General features: G+C 38.2%; 1 protein-coding gene across 1 annotated transcript; it reads right to left on the bottom strand.

Annotated features, from left to right (window-relative positions):
• Positions 1-12,773: 12,773 nt before the first annotated feature.
• LOC113273943 (serotonin N-acetyltransferase 2, chloroplastic-like) lies at positions 12,774-13,996 on the bottom strand. Its single transcript, XM_026523507.1, has one exon. It carries the CDS (start codon positions 13,675-13,677, stop codon positions 13,093-13,095), a length of 585 nt encoding a protein of 194 aa, XP_026379292.1. The 5' UTR covers positions 13,678-13,996; the 3' UTR covers positions 12,774-13,092.
• Positions 13,997-14,696: the final 700 nt, after the last annotated feature.

Here is a 14,696-nt window from a genome sequence, read left to right as displayed (position 1 = left end):
TTTTCTTTTTCACCGGAACCACATTAGCGAACCAGGTTGGATGATGAATGGGTTTAATGAAGCCAGCAGACAGCAACTTCTGAATCTTAGTCTTAATTTTCTCCTCTACCTCATGTCTGAATTGCCTCAGAGATTGTTTAACCGGCTTGGATCCAGGTATGACATGTAGATGATGGGTGACCAATTTTTCATCTAAACCGGGCATTTCTTCATACGCCCAAGCGAATATGTCCTGGTACTCTTTGAGAAGGTCCACGAGCTTCGTGCGCTCGTCTGTACATAAAGTTGAATTGATGGAGATATGTCTAGGAGATTCCTCATTCCCGATGTTAATGATTTAGAGCTCATCAGTTGTGGAGTTGGTGCCATCTTGTAGCTGTCGTGGAGCATCTAGCACTTCTTCTCGCGGCTCGTCGTTGCTGTAGCATTCCGTTGGGCGGAGAGACTGGGTGACATTCTCCCCTTCCAATTGCTAACAGCGGCGCCAGTACACGGTTTTCCCTTTCTGATCACGGCCTGCCACAAAAGTTCGCTCTCTCTTTGTGTGAGTATGGGTCGCTCCTTCACATGATGAAGAAGAACTGATACGCCTTGTTAGCAGAGATATATCATGAGACTTAACCTTTAATGATGTAAGTCGGTCCTTTTCTTGGAATGACGCCCACGTGGGGAGTGGGGTGAAATAAACTTTGTCTGATTCATCGCGTAGAGCTTCCTTTGGTTCAAACAATTCCGCTCCACATATCGGCACGTAAGGAGACAATGATGCGGGAATACAGACAACATCTTTATTCAACATAGTCTTCAGGAATTAGTGACACGTCGAGGGGACAATCCTATTGTCAAGAAGCCATGGTCTCCTCAATATCATATGGTAGTCTGGCTTCTTTTCTATGACTTTGAATTTCACCTTTGACTGAACAAGCCATAAAGATAAATTCAGATTGACATACTCGTACGTGTTGGTTTGGTTTCCTTTAAAGTCTGTCATCGTGGTAGGCTGTCGTATGATCTTTTTTGGGCGAACCTTGACCGTCCTGAGAGTCTTGAGATTAACCACATTCGAAGATGCTCCCGTGTCGATGAGGACCCTTTTGAATTCTGAATCCTTGATGCGTGCAGTAACGTTTAGGGCCCGGTTGTGACCTTCTTCCGCCATCATTTCGTCTTCTGTGAATGTGACATTATTCACAGACATCTCTGGTGTTTTCGAGGCTTCAGGATGCGAAGGGGTTAAATGCACGTCTAGCGCTATCTGGTTGATTGTATCAAACGTCTCCGCCCGCTGATTCTTCGAGAGGTGTAAAAGTTTGAACAAGTTTTCCACTAGAGAAGCTGCTTCCTGGTCCACCGGCCTCTGGTTCATAGTGAAACTATTGACTTGAGGAGGATCGTTGTGAGGATCAGTCCCTAGTGTATAAATCTCTGCAACATGAGAACCACTCATATCCGATGTTATCTTGACTAGGAGATCGAGTATACTGTTTATTGTTTCCTTGATCAGATCCATATTCTTCGTGTGAATCTCCTGCACCCGTGCTAACTCGATCAATGTTGGGATTCTTCCGTCGGTTACATCACCAGATACACCGTTGGGAAAAGGGGAACCTTCATTGGAGTAACTTCGATCGGGATTTGAAGTTGTTGGGATAGTCCTAAGACCAACCATTTTGAAATCAGCAAAATGGAATTGGGTATTGAAGAAATTGACTTCACAACCGAGAGATTAATCTCCCACTTTGGTTGCCAGTTGTTTATGGGTGAAAACTGTTTCTACTGGTTTTGGTAAATTTGGGTGTGTGTGGATGAGAAATGAATCTAAACCCTAAACAAATGCACTGCACGGGACTACTTTAGATTCGAGAGATCAATCTGTACAATTCTGGTCTAAACCAAGAAATGGTCGTTCCAGACTTGCTTCCGTCACAAAGTGAAGGAGATGGGGTTGATATTAGGGAGGGAAGCAAATAAGGTGTTGAGATTGTGAAGGTGTTGGTTGTTTATGACTTGTATCAGAATGTTCAATTGGATTGCACAATGTAAGCTATCAGTCCTGGGTGTTTTCTGAATACGGTGTTAACAACAACTTGATCTTCTGTGTCGTTTGAAAATAGGTTGAAGAACCTATTTATACAAGTCATTTGAGAGCATTCCTCATCTCGTAGGAAGTGGAGAAAGATAAGTGATGGAGTAGTGGGGTCATGTAAGGATGGTGATTGTCACACTATCATGCCTTTGCCCACTTCCCTCATCACCATTAACCGTCCATCTTTTCCTCACACGTTCTCGTAATGAGCGCTTTGCACGCCGCACGCTGTAAACCGCCAGACCAATACCCCAGTAAGTATCCCCTAGTTTGTGACATGTTTGATGTCTCGAGTGAGTGGGTCAAGTCGTGGGACTTGCCGCAAAAAATAGCATATGGTGCTATTAAGTTAAATAACTAAATTATTTATGGAATTGATATTCATAAAATATCGTACGTGCTCGATGCATGTCATGCATCGCTTTTAAGCAAGCATCTCAAAAAAATCGATATGCATGAAGCATCGTTGTTTTAAGGCTTGATTGAATAATTCGCGGATTGAGCATCTTAAAATGGCAGCATGCCAGACTTCCTTTGGGTGATCGTTTGAGGGCTTTGTAAACAAGCCATCACTTGGTTGATCACTCCATGTGGAAGAGAAGCGGATGGTGGTTGTCATGCTGCTTTGCAGGTTTGCTGGAAATAAATATACATCATCCAGTTATGCATGCAAAGCTGGATGGACGAGATGATTTACGGCAGTTTTGCATTGCCGTTGATGAAATTTAGGGTTTAGGGACCGTGCGGCTGTCCCTATTTTGGCTAATCGAATCCAAGCACTGATTGATGATTCCCACGGACCGATCGGGCATGCATGAAGACGAGCTGCCGGCATGCATGCCTACATCTCTTGGTCCATCAAAAATCAGATTTAATCCACTCAATTCGACCGGCGAAGATGAGTGGTCATGGTCAATTTGCGATAGAAATATATTGCCGCAAAGTGCAAATTAGGGTTTGAAGATCGTGTGACCTACCACCTTTTGGGCACGTGTTTCGAGGCACCGAGGCCTGGTTTGTATAGGCCGGCCGGTCACATGTAAAGGTGAGTCAATGGTGATCACGTTGACACCCTTGGGACCGTTTAAATCAATATCTGCACCATCCGTTTAGGCTGGTGAAGATGGATGGTCGTGATCAATTTAAGACAGAAACGTGTTACCATAAACCCTAATTAGGGTTTTGAGACAGCCATGTCCACGCGAGTTTGACCAAGAGGTTTGGCATGCCATTGGCTTCCCTTGGGTAAATCGATCACGTGGGGGTAATATTAGGCTGACGGTGAACTTATTTGCACCTTCCTGATGGTCCAAAATGCGATCTAAGCCATCCAAATAGGATAGCCAAGTTGATTGGTTGCGATCGATTTAAGACGCTAGTGTACTTCCGCGACCCAAAATTAGGATTTAGAAGCATCGCACCTGCTATAGTTTGGGCAAGCGTTTTCTTGCCCTATAGCCTTGTCGTGGGCAAACTGATCAAGTGAGGGGAAAGCTGGCCCACCACCTTGCGTGTTAGCACTTCCCTAATCACTCATGGGATGATCTAAGCCGTCCAACCAAGATGGCGAAGTTGGACGGTTGGGGTACTTTTAAGATGTTTTGGATAGTCCATGCTCGATCGAGTTTCTCTCAAACAGCGCGACCACCCTGCTTAGGGTTGGAGTTTGACAGCGCTGGAAGATGTATGGGTGAGGTCCAGTCGGTCAGGGCATTAGTGGGCCCGTCGGTGGTCATCACGATGATTTCCTATTCCTGCCAGGGTTTTGCTAGGCTTGTTAGATTGCGCGGCCAAATTGTATGGCCGTGATCGTTTCTAAGACTTATATGGACAGTCTAGATTTCCCTTAAGGAAATTAAAAATGTTCGATCGATCCGTCTTTAATTAAAAGCGCGTCGATACGAGACTCTCTTTGTCATAAAGTGATGTAGCCTGTGTGGGTATTTCATGCAGATCTCAATATTGGCACTTCGAGAGATTCATGCTACTCTGCTGAGAGTGAACACTTAATCGTCATGTCATGTCAATGATGAGAGTTCGACTGAGAACATAGCACGGAAAGTACTAGGAAAATCATGCATCAACTAGTAATGCTCATAAAATTCTCAAAATATTTGAGATTGCTGTTGCATGCACCATTCTGAGTGAATTTCATGTATACATTGAATTGCTTCAAATAAAGCGAAGAGGTTTTCTGCACTCATCACTTCTTAAAAGGCCTTACCCTTTGCAGGGAGACGGTGCATTAAATACTGGTTTTACAATTTTATCCCTGAACTAAAATCCACCATCAACAGTCCCACATCGGGGAGTTTCTCTTCTTACGTTGTTTTATTCCGTTATATAAACAAATTTTCTACTTTTGTGAAGTAAATGGTAAAGGGGTTTCTCTATAATTTAGAGAGACCCCCAATGGAAAAATATTTTTTATTGTTTTCTTTAGCGTTCGCGATTTTCCTTAAGGGTTTTTCGGAGTTGCCAAGCTCAAGTTGAGCATCTACTACGTATGCTAGTAGTAGGTCTAGTAAGGTGTTTTATCTTGGAGATATTCATCCTGTGAGGACTATAGCATCACTCTTGAGTGTAGACGGGCGCTAATTTCTTAAGGACAGCGTGTTGAACACGTGACTCACTTTGTTTTCTAAAGTTTTTCCTTGTTGCTGTTGCGGAGATCTGGGAAGCTCGTTCGTTTCGTCAATCGATCACTTCCATTATAAAGGAGCTAAGTATCAATAACTTTTTCTTATTTGATTTTTCTTTGTTTTTGATTACTGCACCCAACAATCTTAAGACATTAGAATTTGTAATAATCGAAAATGGTTGGTCTGTGAATCATGGATGTTAATTGTGGAGTGAAAAACAAAAAACGAATTTTCGGTCAGCTGTAGAATTTCGACGTTATCTCTTAACCTAGAAACAATTTTGGTGAACCCTTTTAACCTGATGTAGTAGACATCCTGATCGTGATCCACATAAAATTTCGGAATTTTTGGAGTTGTAAAAATATATTATCTGATATTTTACAAAACAGAGAAACGTTCCTGAAATATTCTGACGAGCAGAAATTTGTTGTTGAATAAATTAGTTTTTATGGGCTAACCATGAGTTTTTTGAAATGGTGATTCAAACAAAGTTTGTAGATATATATGTTATCTTCAAAACTCATATTTTATTTTCCGATTCGAAACTAAGGTTTGTGAGATGTGGTGTATTAGGTGATTGGGAAATTTCCGTGTTCGTGGTCAGAGTATAAACAAAGATTGTGACATGAAATTGAAAAGGGACATGGCTACCAGGCGCATGTGGATGAACACAAGTCTTCTAAAGATAACAAAGGAAAGAAAATTCAAACACAACTCTAAGCGTAGTCTTCATAAGAAAGATATGTTTCGTAAAACTGAATCCGACATTATTTTAATTAAGGGTGATTGTTATGTTTGTCAAATTCCTAGCCACACGGCAGTAAATTGTAGAAAACATAAAAACCTTAATAAGTGGAAAGTTAATGTTAATTTAGTTGAAACAAACTAGAATGAGTTCAGTGGCATGATGTCAGAAGTTGTTTTAATAACCAATGTAAGATACCAGTAGGTGGACTCTGGAGCCACCAAACATGTTTGTTGAAACAGAGACATGTTCACCTCCTATCAGAGGATAGGGGATGTCGATAAACACTATATGAGTAACTCATCTCCGACAGAGGTTGCATAAAAGGAAAAGGTTGAGAATAAGCTCATATCTGTAATATTCTCACATTAAATGAAGTTTTCATGTTCCGGGCATGTGCAAGAAGCTTGTATCTTGTTCTTTTGTAGTTGGTAAAAGATTTAAGATATTAATTGAATCTGAGAACTTGTTGTAACTAAGGGCAGTGATTTTTTAGGCAACAATTATAAGACTTAAGGTCTATATAAGCTTAACCGAAAAAATAATGAACTGAACATATTTGATTCTTGTGTTTTCTTTTGTGTGATTGAATGTTTTGCATGGTAGACCTAGATTCATAAACTTATAAGTCAATGCATAAACTGGATAGCATAGTCTGAGTACCCAAATTTAATTTGGATTTTGAAAACAAAAGTGAAATCACTGTGAAACCAAAATATGTTATAAAACATTTTAGCAAAAATGTTCAGAGTAATTCTAAGCCCTTAGAATTAATCTAGTTAGACCTAGTTGACACGAATTCAACCCAAGCTAAGGTGGTAAAAAGTGCTTCAGAATTCTCATAGATGATTGTATGAGGTACTATCTTGTATACTTGTTTAGGGGTAGGGATGATGCCTTAGAAGCCTTAAGAGTATAAACTTGAAATTGAAAACGAAGTATATGTTACCACTAAAAGGGTTAGGTCTGAACGTGATGGCGAGTATGAAATTCATATAGGATATTGCACCTCATTTTTCACCATAGTCTAATGGTATCATTGAACATAAGAACAGAACCATTAAGGAGATGATATATTCCATGTTGATTAAATAACAACCGCAAACTTGTGTATGTGTGGGGGTGGGGAGGGGGGGTTATTAAAGAATTAGATAAAACTCCATATGATCATGGTAAGATAGAAAACCTTGTTATGCATACGTCATAGTGTGGGGGTGTTATATAAGGTTTCATGAGTACCCTACTGCATATAGGTTTTTGGTTGTGAGTTCTACTTTTTCTGACTCTGGTGTGAATACTTTTATGGAGTCTAGGGATGTTGAGTTCTTTGAACATGTTTATTTTGAAACCTGCATCCTCTTAAGGATGTGTTATTGATCCCCTAGATGTATTTTCAACTAGTCATAATTTACCTTCAAAGGAATATGGAATAGAGTTGATCCGAGGAGAAGTAAAAGGATTAAAACTGAAAAAGCGGGGGTCTAATAACACCACCCAATATTTCTCTTAGCAATCTGTATGGACTAACTCCGAAATAATTTCTAGAGAATCAACTAGACAGTCAGGCTCAATCTAGGTAAAGGTATCTCAAGGAGTTAATATCTCTCTCTTGTTTTGATTTACTCAAGCTAACAGAAATCAGCGAATCTTTAATCAAACACAAGGAATAACTTGGATGGTACCAAAGAACAATATCCAAGGATCAATCAATATCAATCACCAACTGAAGATCGGATTTCCAATTGATTGATTCAAACGCACAACATGTATTATTTCAATTATATAAAAAAATATAATGCGGAAGTAAAAATAACACAGACACCATAAATTTTGTTAACGAGGAAACCGCGTATGCAGAAAAACCCCGGGACCTAGTCCAGATTGAACACACATTGTATTAAGCCGCTATAGACACTAGCCTATTGCTAACTTCGGACTGGACTGTAGTTGAACCCCAATCAGTCTCCCACTGATCCAAGGTACAGTTGTACTCCTTACGCCTCTGATCCCAGCAGGATACTACGAACTTGATTCCCTTAGCTGATCTCACCCACAACTAAGAGTTGCTACGACCCAAAATCGCAGGCTTTGACAATAAACAAATCCGTCTCACACAGACAAGTCTATCAAAGGATCAATCTGTCTCCCACAGATAAACCCTAAAGTTTTTGTTTCGTCTTTTGATAATAATCAAGGTGAACAGGAACCAATTGATAATCCGGTCTTATATTCCCAAAGAACATCCTAGAGTTATCAATCACCTCACAACAATCTTAATCATATGGTAGCGAAACAAGATGTTGCAGAATCACAAACAATAGGACGAAGATGTTTGTGATTACTTTTTATATCTTGCCTATCGGAGATATCAATCTCAAACCAATCAATATGATTGTACTCGTACGATAGAAGACGCAAGATCAGATCACACAACTATGATAAAAGTAGTATCGGTCTGGCTTCACAATCCCAATGAAGTCTTTAAGTCGTTAACCTGGTTTTAGAAGAAGAAAACCAAAGGTTAAAGGAGAATCGACTCTAGCACGCAAACTAGTATCACATGTAAGGTGTGGGGATTAGTTTTGCACAATACTAGATGTCTCCTTTATATAGTTTTTCAAATCAGGGTTTGCAATCAATGTTAGCTTAGTGACAAAGCATTCAATATTCACCGTTAGATGAAAACCTGATTTAGATTCAAGATAATATTTCTCAACCGTTAGATCGAAAACTTAGCTTGTTACACACACTTGACAATGCATGCTTCTAGGTTTGTTAACCGTACCCAAACGTATGCACTTGTTGGTTCAACAATAGTTAACCAAAAGGTTAGACATATGAGCATTTCATATCAATCATGTTCTTCTTCACCATAACTAGTTCAAATGAACTAGTTAGAGAGTTGTTCAATTGCAAAGAAATCTTATGTACTACACAAGATACAATTGAAGCAAAGAAGATTTGATTCAATTGAATCGGTTCATGAACTTTTATAGCCACGGTTTGCAAACTGCATTCCTTAGTATTTTTAAGTTTAAGTTCAGAAATCATCTTCAGATATATAACCTTCTCAAGTTCGCAGACTAGATTCGCAGACTTAAGTTACCGGGCAGAGTTTACAAACTCCAGCATAAATTCTCGGGTATGAGAACTTTGTCGGTTCACGGACTGGGTTCGCGGACTTAGCTCCATGAAAGTAGTTTGTCAACTCCAGCAGAAATTCTCGGGTTTGAAAACTTCGGCAGTTCGCGGACTTGGCTCACGCCATTCTTCTGGTTCTCTTGATCAACAAAGTTCGCAAACTTTGGTTCAAGGAATATGACTTATACATAAATGTGTTTCCACAACAATGCTTATGTAATCTAAACTCTCATTTCAATCATTGAAACATTCTTAGAGGACGTTATATAGTTGTTACACCATATCTCTTCAAAGCAATTTTCAAGATGATTGAAACATATCATGACTTTCGTCACATGGTAAAGATAAACTTGATCGAAGCGAAAAGCTTACGAACACATATTTTGAGATACAGATAGGCGAGGTATACTCGTCTCGAAATACCAAATGTGTATAATCCAAGTCTATATATATAGCATACGACTTCTTGTCTCAAAGAGTAGGAGATAGAGTAGATATACTTTTGAGTGATAGATAAGTTCAAGTCTTCACATACCTTTTTGTCGAGAAGTTCCACCGGTTCCTTGAGTAGTTCTTCTACTTGTATGATGAATCGCCATGAGGTCATTGATCTCAACTACACTTTCTATCCTATTCTGAGACTTAGCCATAATAAACTAGAAATAAAGATTTATAGTTTTGATCACTAACATTGACAAATATGCTTGGGTTAGCAACGCATGCGAGGTTGACCGAGCAATGCTCTAACAATATGTGAGACTTCTTATGGAACCGACTTCATAATATGCCTAGATTAATCTGAGTTCCAGACTCATAAAGAGGCCATAACGTTTACTGAAACCCCATTCTGTTAAGAAGCTTCATTTAGCGAAATGGACTCAGTCCGTCAGAACCAAACTTGGGAGCTTGCTAGTTTACCTCTAGGGAGTAAGACCATAGGATGTAAATGAGTCTTTACGAGGGAATGTAAGATAGATGGAACTGTAAAAAAAATATAAGCTAGGTTAGTAGCTAAAAGATATAAACTAAAATAAAGTGTAGATTTACTTGATTCTTATTCACCTGTGACGAGAATTACTTCCGTTGAGATACTAATTGTTATTGCTGCCATAAAAAACTTATCGATACATCAGATGGATGTTAAGACAAGTTTATTAAAACCGTGAATTAGATAAAGAAATTTACATAGACCAGCCTGAGAACTTTTTAGTGAAAGGTTGTGAAGACAAAATTTGTAAGTTGAACAAATCTTTGTATGGGTTTCAAATAAGCACGTAAACAGTGGCATGTAAAATTTGATCATGTGATAATGGGTAGTGGATTTAAGTTAATGAATCTGACAAATATATTTCAAGTAACTTGTTAAGGATGCATGTGTGATTGCATGCTTGTATGTTGATGATATGTTTATACTTGATACAAACATATATGTGATTAATTCCACTAAAAGTATGCGTTGAATGAGAATGTTGACTTGAAAGACTTAACGATGATGATTAGAAGATAATCTAAAATTTATATTCTTAGTCGTTCTCATTATGTTGAATTGTGCTTAAGAGATACAATCAGTCTGTTTATAGGCCTGGTTGTACTCCTCACAATTCTTCTTGTAGCCTCAAGAAAAATAAGGGTAATGGAGTATCTTAACTTGAATACTCAAGAGTTATAGGAATGATGAATTTAATGAACTATAAGAGTCCATACATTGCCTATACTGTGAGTAAGTTAAGTAGAATTACTTGTAGTCCAAAGCAAGAGCATTGGGATGCACTTAGTATAGTATTACGGTACCTAAAATACTCTATTACTTTTTGTTTGGTTTATGAAAGGTATCTTGTTGTCCTTGAGGGATTTTGTGATGCAAACTAGATAGTTGACTCAAAAGAGTCTAAGTCTACGAGTGGATATGTTTTTACTATAGCAGGAGGGTTTGTTTTGGAAGATTTTAAAACAAACATATTATGTTCAATTCATTATGGAATCTGAGAGTTTGCGTTAAATAAAGCACGAGAGGGAGCCGAGTGCCTAAAATGCTTTTTAGAAGACATTCCTCTCTGGCATAGGCATGTGCCGGCTATATCTATACATTGTGTTAGCCAAGCTATAATAACTAAATCTAAAAATAACTAATCTCAATCGGCGTTATTTCCATTTATTGCATAAATTCCAAGAAGAATATCGTGCAACCTTTGACAAAAGGTTTGTCCAAAGAGATAGTTATAAATACATCAAGGGGGGTAGGGCTTAAACTCATAAATTAAACTTGCCGCGAAGGATACTCAACCTTGCTGACTGGAGATCCCAAGATCAAGGTTTCGAATAAGACAACTAATTTGTGGTAGGTAAAGGTAAACACTATCAGAGAATTTCATTCTCTGTCCCTTCCCTATGGTGTAGACGTGATAATGTGACTGCATGTGGAGGATGACTTTTTAATAAGTCTTAATGAGTTCTATAGTTTCAATTTAATATTGAAGTGAGGTGTAAACACTCTTAATGGAATTCACCTATCTGAATGAGGAAGTGGGTCGTTTCCTACGAGAATATGAGCTAATTCTCTAGAGCATTCTGAGAAACGGGATACGTCTAGGGCCAAAACGAACACAACGGCACGATCTTGGAAGAAACCTTGGAGATATCATTGCATGGTTGTTATCGCGAATTACATCAAATGCTAGCATTTTAAGACATCGTGTTCACTGTCTCTAGCAAGTAGTTCCAGTAATGTCTCACTAAGCAAAGGTTCAAGACCTCATGGATACCTCTGCCTAAAATGGTAATTTCTACGTTTTTATCTGATTTTTGTTTTTTATCGAAATTTAATTCATTTTGAGAAAATGAGTTTCATGTTGTTTTTATGGTTTTGGTATTACTGGAACTTAGGACCTAAGGGTCACTAAGGGTTCACTAGTTCATGCATTTTCATTTTAGTGAAAGAAATCTTTAGTCTCACCTGTGAGAAACTAAAGATGAAATCTCGCTATGCTATTATGATTTACGCAATCCATAGTATGACCCTGGGGTCAACACACTGTTGTGTGAGGGAGAGGACGTTGAAATGGCTAGTATGACTTCAACAAACACATGACATGTCTACATGTTCGGTCAGGTTAGGTCGTGGGATTGGGGTGTTGATTTACCAAGATTTATTTATATTTTTCATGTTTTATTGAGTTTTCATTCATGTGGGGATTGTTGCAAAACAATTAATAAAATTGATTTTTTAAAGGTTCATTAATTGTTTTTTTTTTGTGAATGAAAAAACTTATTAGTCCCATATCGTGAAGTTTACAATTTTTAGTTGTTTTAAGAGACTATATAAATTACTAGTCCCACATCGGGGAGTTTCTCTTCTTAAGTTGTTTTATTTCATTATATAAACAAATTCTCTACTTTTGTAAAGTAAATGGGAAAGGGTTTTATCTATAATTTAGAGAGACCCCCAAGGGAAAAATATTTTATATTGTTTTCTTTAGCGTTCGCGATTTTCCTTAAGGGTTTTTCGGAGTTGCCAAGCTCAAGTTGGGCATCTACTACGTATGCTAGTAGTAGGTGTAATAGGGTGTTTTATCCTGGAGATATCCGTCCTGTGCGGACTATAGCATCATTCTTGAGTGTATCCGGGCGCTAATGTCTTAAAGACAACGTGTTGAACACGTGACTCACTCTATTTTTTAAAGTTTTACCGTGTTGTTGTTGCGGAGATCTGGGAAGCTCGTTCATTTCGTCAATCGATCACTTCCATTATAAATGAGCTAAGTATCAATAACTTTAGCTTATTTGATTTTTCTTTGTTTTTGATTATTGCACCCAACAATATATGTAGCTAATAACATGTATATATGTTTTTAGTTTTCAAATGCACAGTTTTGAATTATACCTCCCTGCACGTCTCCGAAACGCCTGCTTCCTGCCAAATCCAATTGTTTGAGTTTGATGTGAAATACGCGACTGATTATGTCTACTTTATTATACCTTTTAATACCAAATCAAAAATACATCGCGACGAAACCAAATAAAAAATATACGATGGGGCGAGACGAAGCTACACCAAACTAAAAGTATGGTTAAAAGAAAAATATGATGGTGGATGATTTTAGGGATGATGTAAATTATGTGAATGCACAGTATATGCCAACATCAACTGGAGATTTCGAGGGAATACCAAGCTCTTATTCTGTTTACTTAGAATCCTAATTGACAAAGCCACGCCAAATCAAAAACCCTAAGCGATGGGGCGAGGCGTAGCCAAGCTAAGACACACCAATTCAAAAAGGCATTGTGACGGGATGGGACGAAGCCCCACGACACATAATAAAAAATACACGACAGAACGAGGCGAAGCCAGATTACACCAACAATATGGTTAAAAAAAGAAAAAAAATGCCCCATACGCGCCACCCGCCCAAAATCTGGTTATACTTAACAAAACCAAAGAAAATGAAGAACAAAATATTTTATTTTCATTCACAGGTATACTATCTCTTCTTCTGTCTCCTTGAATAAACCATACCTCTAATCCCATCAGGATCAGCAGTAAATCCTAATGGTTTATAAAATCCTAACACTCTAGGCTCTGAATACAAAGCAATATTACTAATCCCTTTCTGTAACAACTCCTCAAGTAATCTTTCCATTACAGCTTTTCCTAATCCAATTCCTTGATAAGAAGGATCAACAACAACATCCCATATTATAGCATTAAATACACCATCTCCTGTTGCTCTTGCAAATGCAACTGGCTTTCTGAATCTCGTATCTTCAATCCATAACAGTGAATCTGTATGTTCTAATGCTATTCGAATCTTGTTTGTATCTCGTTTTGGAAATCCAACTGCAACAAATACTGTGTTTAGTTGATCAAGATCGAGTTCTTCGAATGTACGATGTAGATTGAATCCTCGAGACTCAAGTGCTTGGTCTGAGATTGAGAACTTGTTCTCGTTGGTTAGAATTTGAGCTGATATTCTAGTGTTTCTTTTGATAAAATTTTGGGAATTGAATGTTGTCTTTGATGAGGGGAAACGGGTGGATGTGAAAGTGGCAGTACTTTGAAGAAGCATTTTGTGATCGAGGGTGATGAATTTTGGAGAAAACTGGTCGAAAATTGTGATGTTTCTTGATTTTGCAGTTTTAAACTGAAAATTGAAGTTTATTTTTAGAGGTTTATCCTTTTGAGGATTGGGTCATTTGTGGCTGAGAAAGGGAGTCGCAGTTGTTGGCAGTGCACCTCGCTCGTGCACGTTCCAGACCCAGTGCTAATTATCCCTGAGCGGAATATCAGTAGGAGCAAATGCAAACCGACCACAAAATGATAAATCGGTAGCAAAATACTGATTTTCATTTGTTGGCATTTTGGTGCGAAATTGCCATCAAGTGGATCCGCTCTACGGTACTGTGGTTGTACACGGATTTATTCAATCTTGGGTCAGAAAACATTTAAAGGTGCTTGGATTGTTGGGTCATGGATATTTCTTTTTTTGACAAGGAAAATGATATATTAAGGGGAAAATTATGTTCAGGCCCCACCCATGGGTAACCCATAATATGAGGCCCTTAATTAAAACAAGTTTAAATCTAGGTCCCGAATTATTAAAAGACCTTGATACCCTTATGTATATTGTCAAGCCCATAATTCCATAAAATTTAAATCTAGGCCCAAATTTATTAAATCTAGGCCCGAAATTATTGAAGTACATTGCGAATGTGTAAATAGAAGTTACACATGCATATGGCATGTGTAACCAAAAGTTACACATCCTTATGACATGTGTAATGCAAAGTTACGCTTGTATATATATGCAGAAAATAGACATCAAAAAGAAAACATAAAGAAAATACATGTATTACTTTAATATTCATTTACAACAATTTTTTAACATGTGTAACTAGAATTTACACACATCTGTCTAGTGTAATTGAGAGTTACATATGTGTCTATCTAGTGTAATTGAGAGTTACACATGCATCGACTTGTGTATCCAGCGTCAACTCCAGTTCCAGCGAGACCATTACCACGTTTAAGAAATTAGCTATTATGAAGGTTATCTGAAACCTGAAATATAACAACAAGCAATCAGTA

Source organism: Papaver somniferum, chromosome 4, assembly GCF_003573695.1.
Source record: "Papaver somniferum cultivar HN1 chromosome 4, ASM357369v1, whole genome shotgun sequence".
NCBI lineage: Eukaryota > Viridiplantae > Streptophyta > Magnoliopsida > Ranunculales > Papaveraceae > Papaver > Papaver somniferum.
This window is presented reverse-complemented; position numbering and strand designations above follow the sequence as displayed.

Bases quoted from the DNA above. Each gene is read 5' to 3' on its own strand.
- LOC113273943 (XM_026523507.1), bottom strand. From the start codon at position 13,677: ATGCTTCTTCAAAGTACTGCCACTTTCACATCCACCCGTTTCCCCTCA.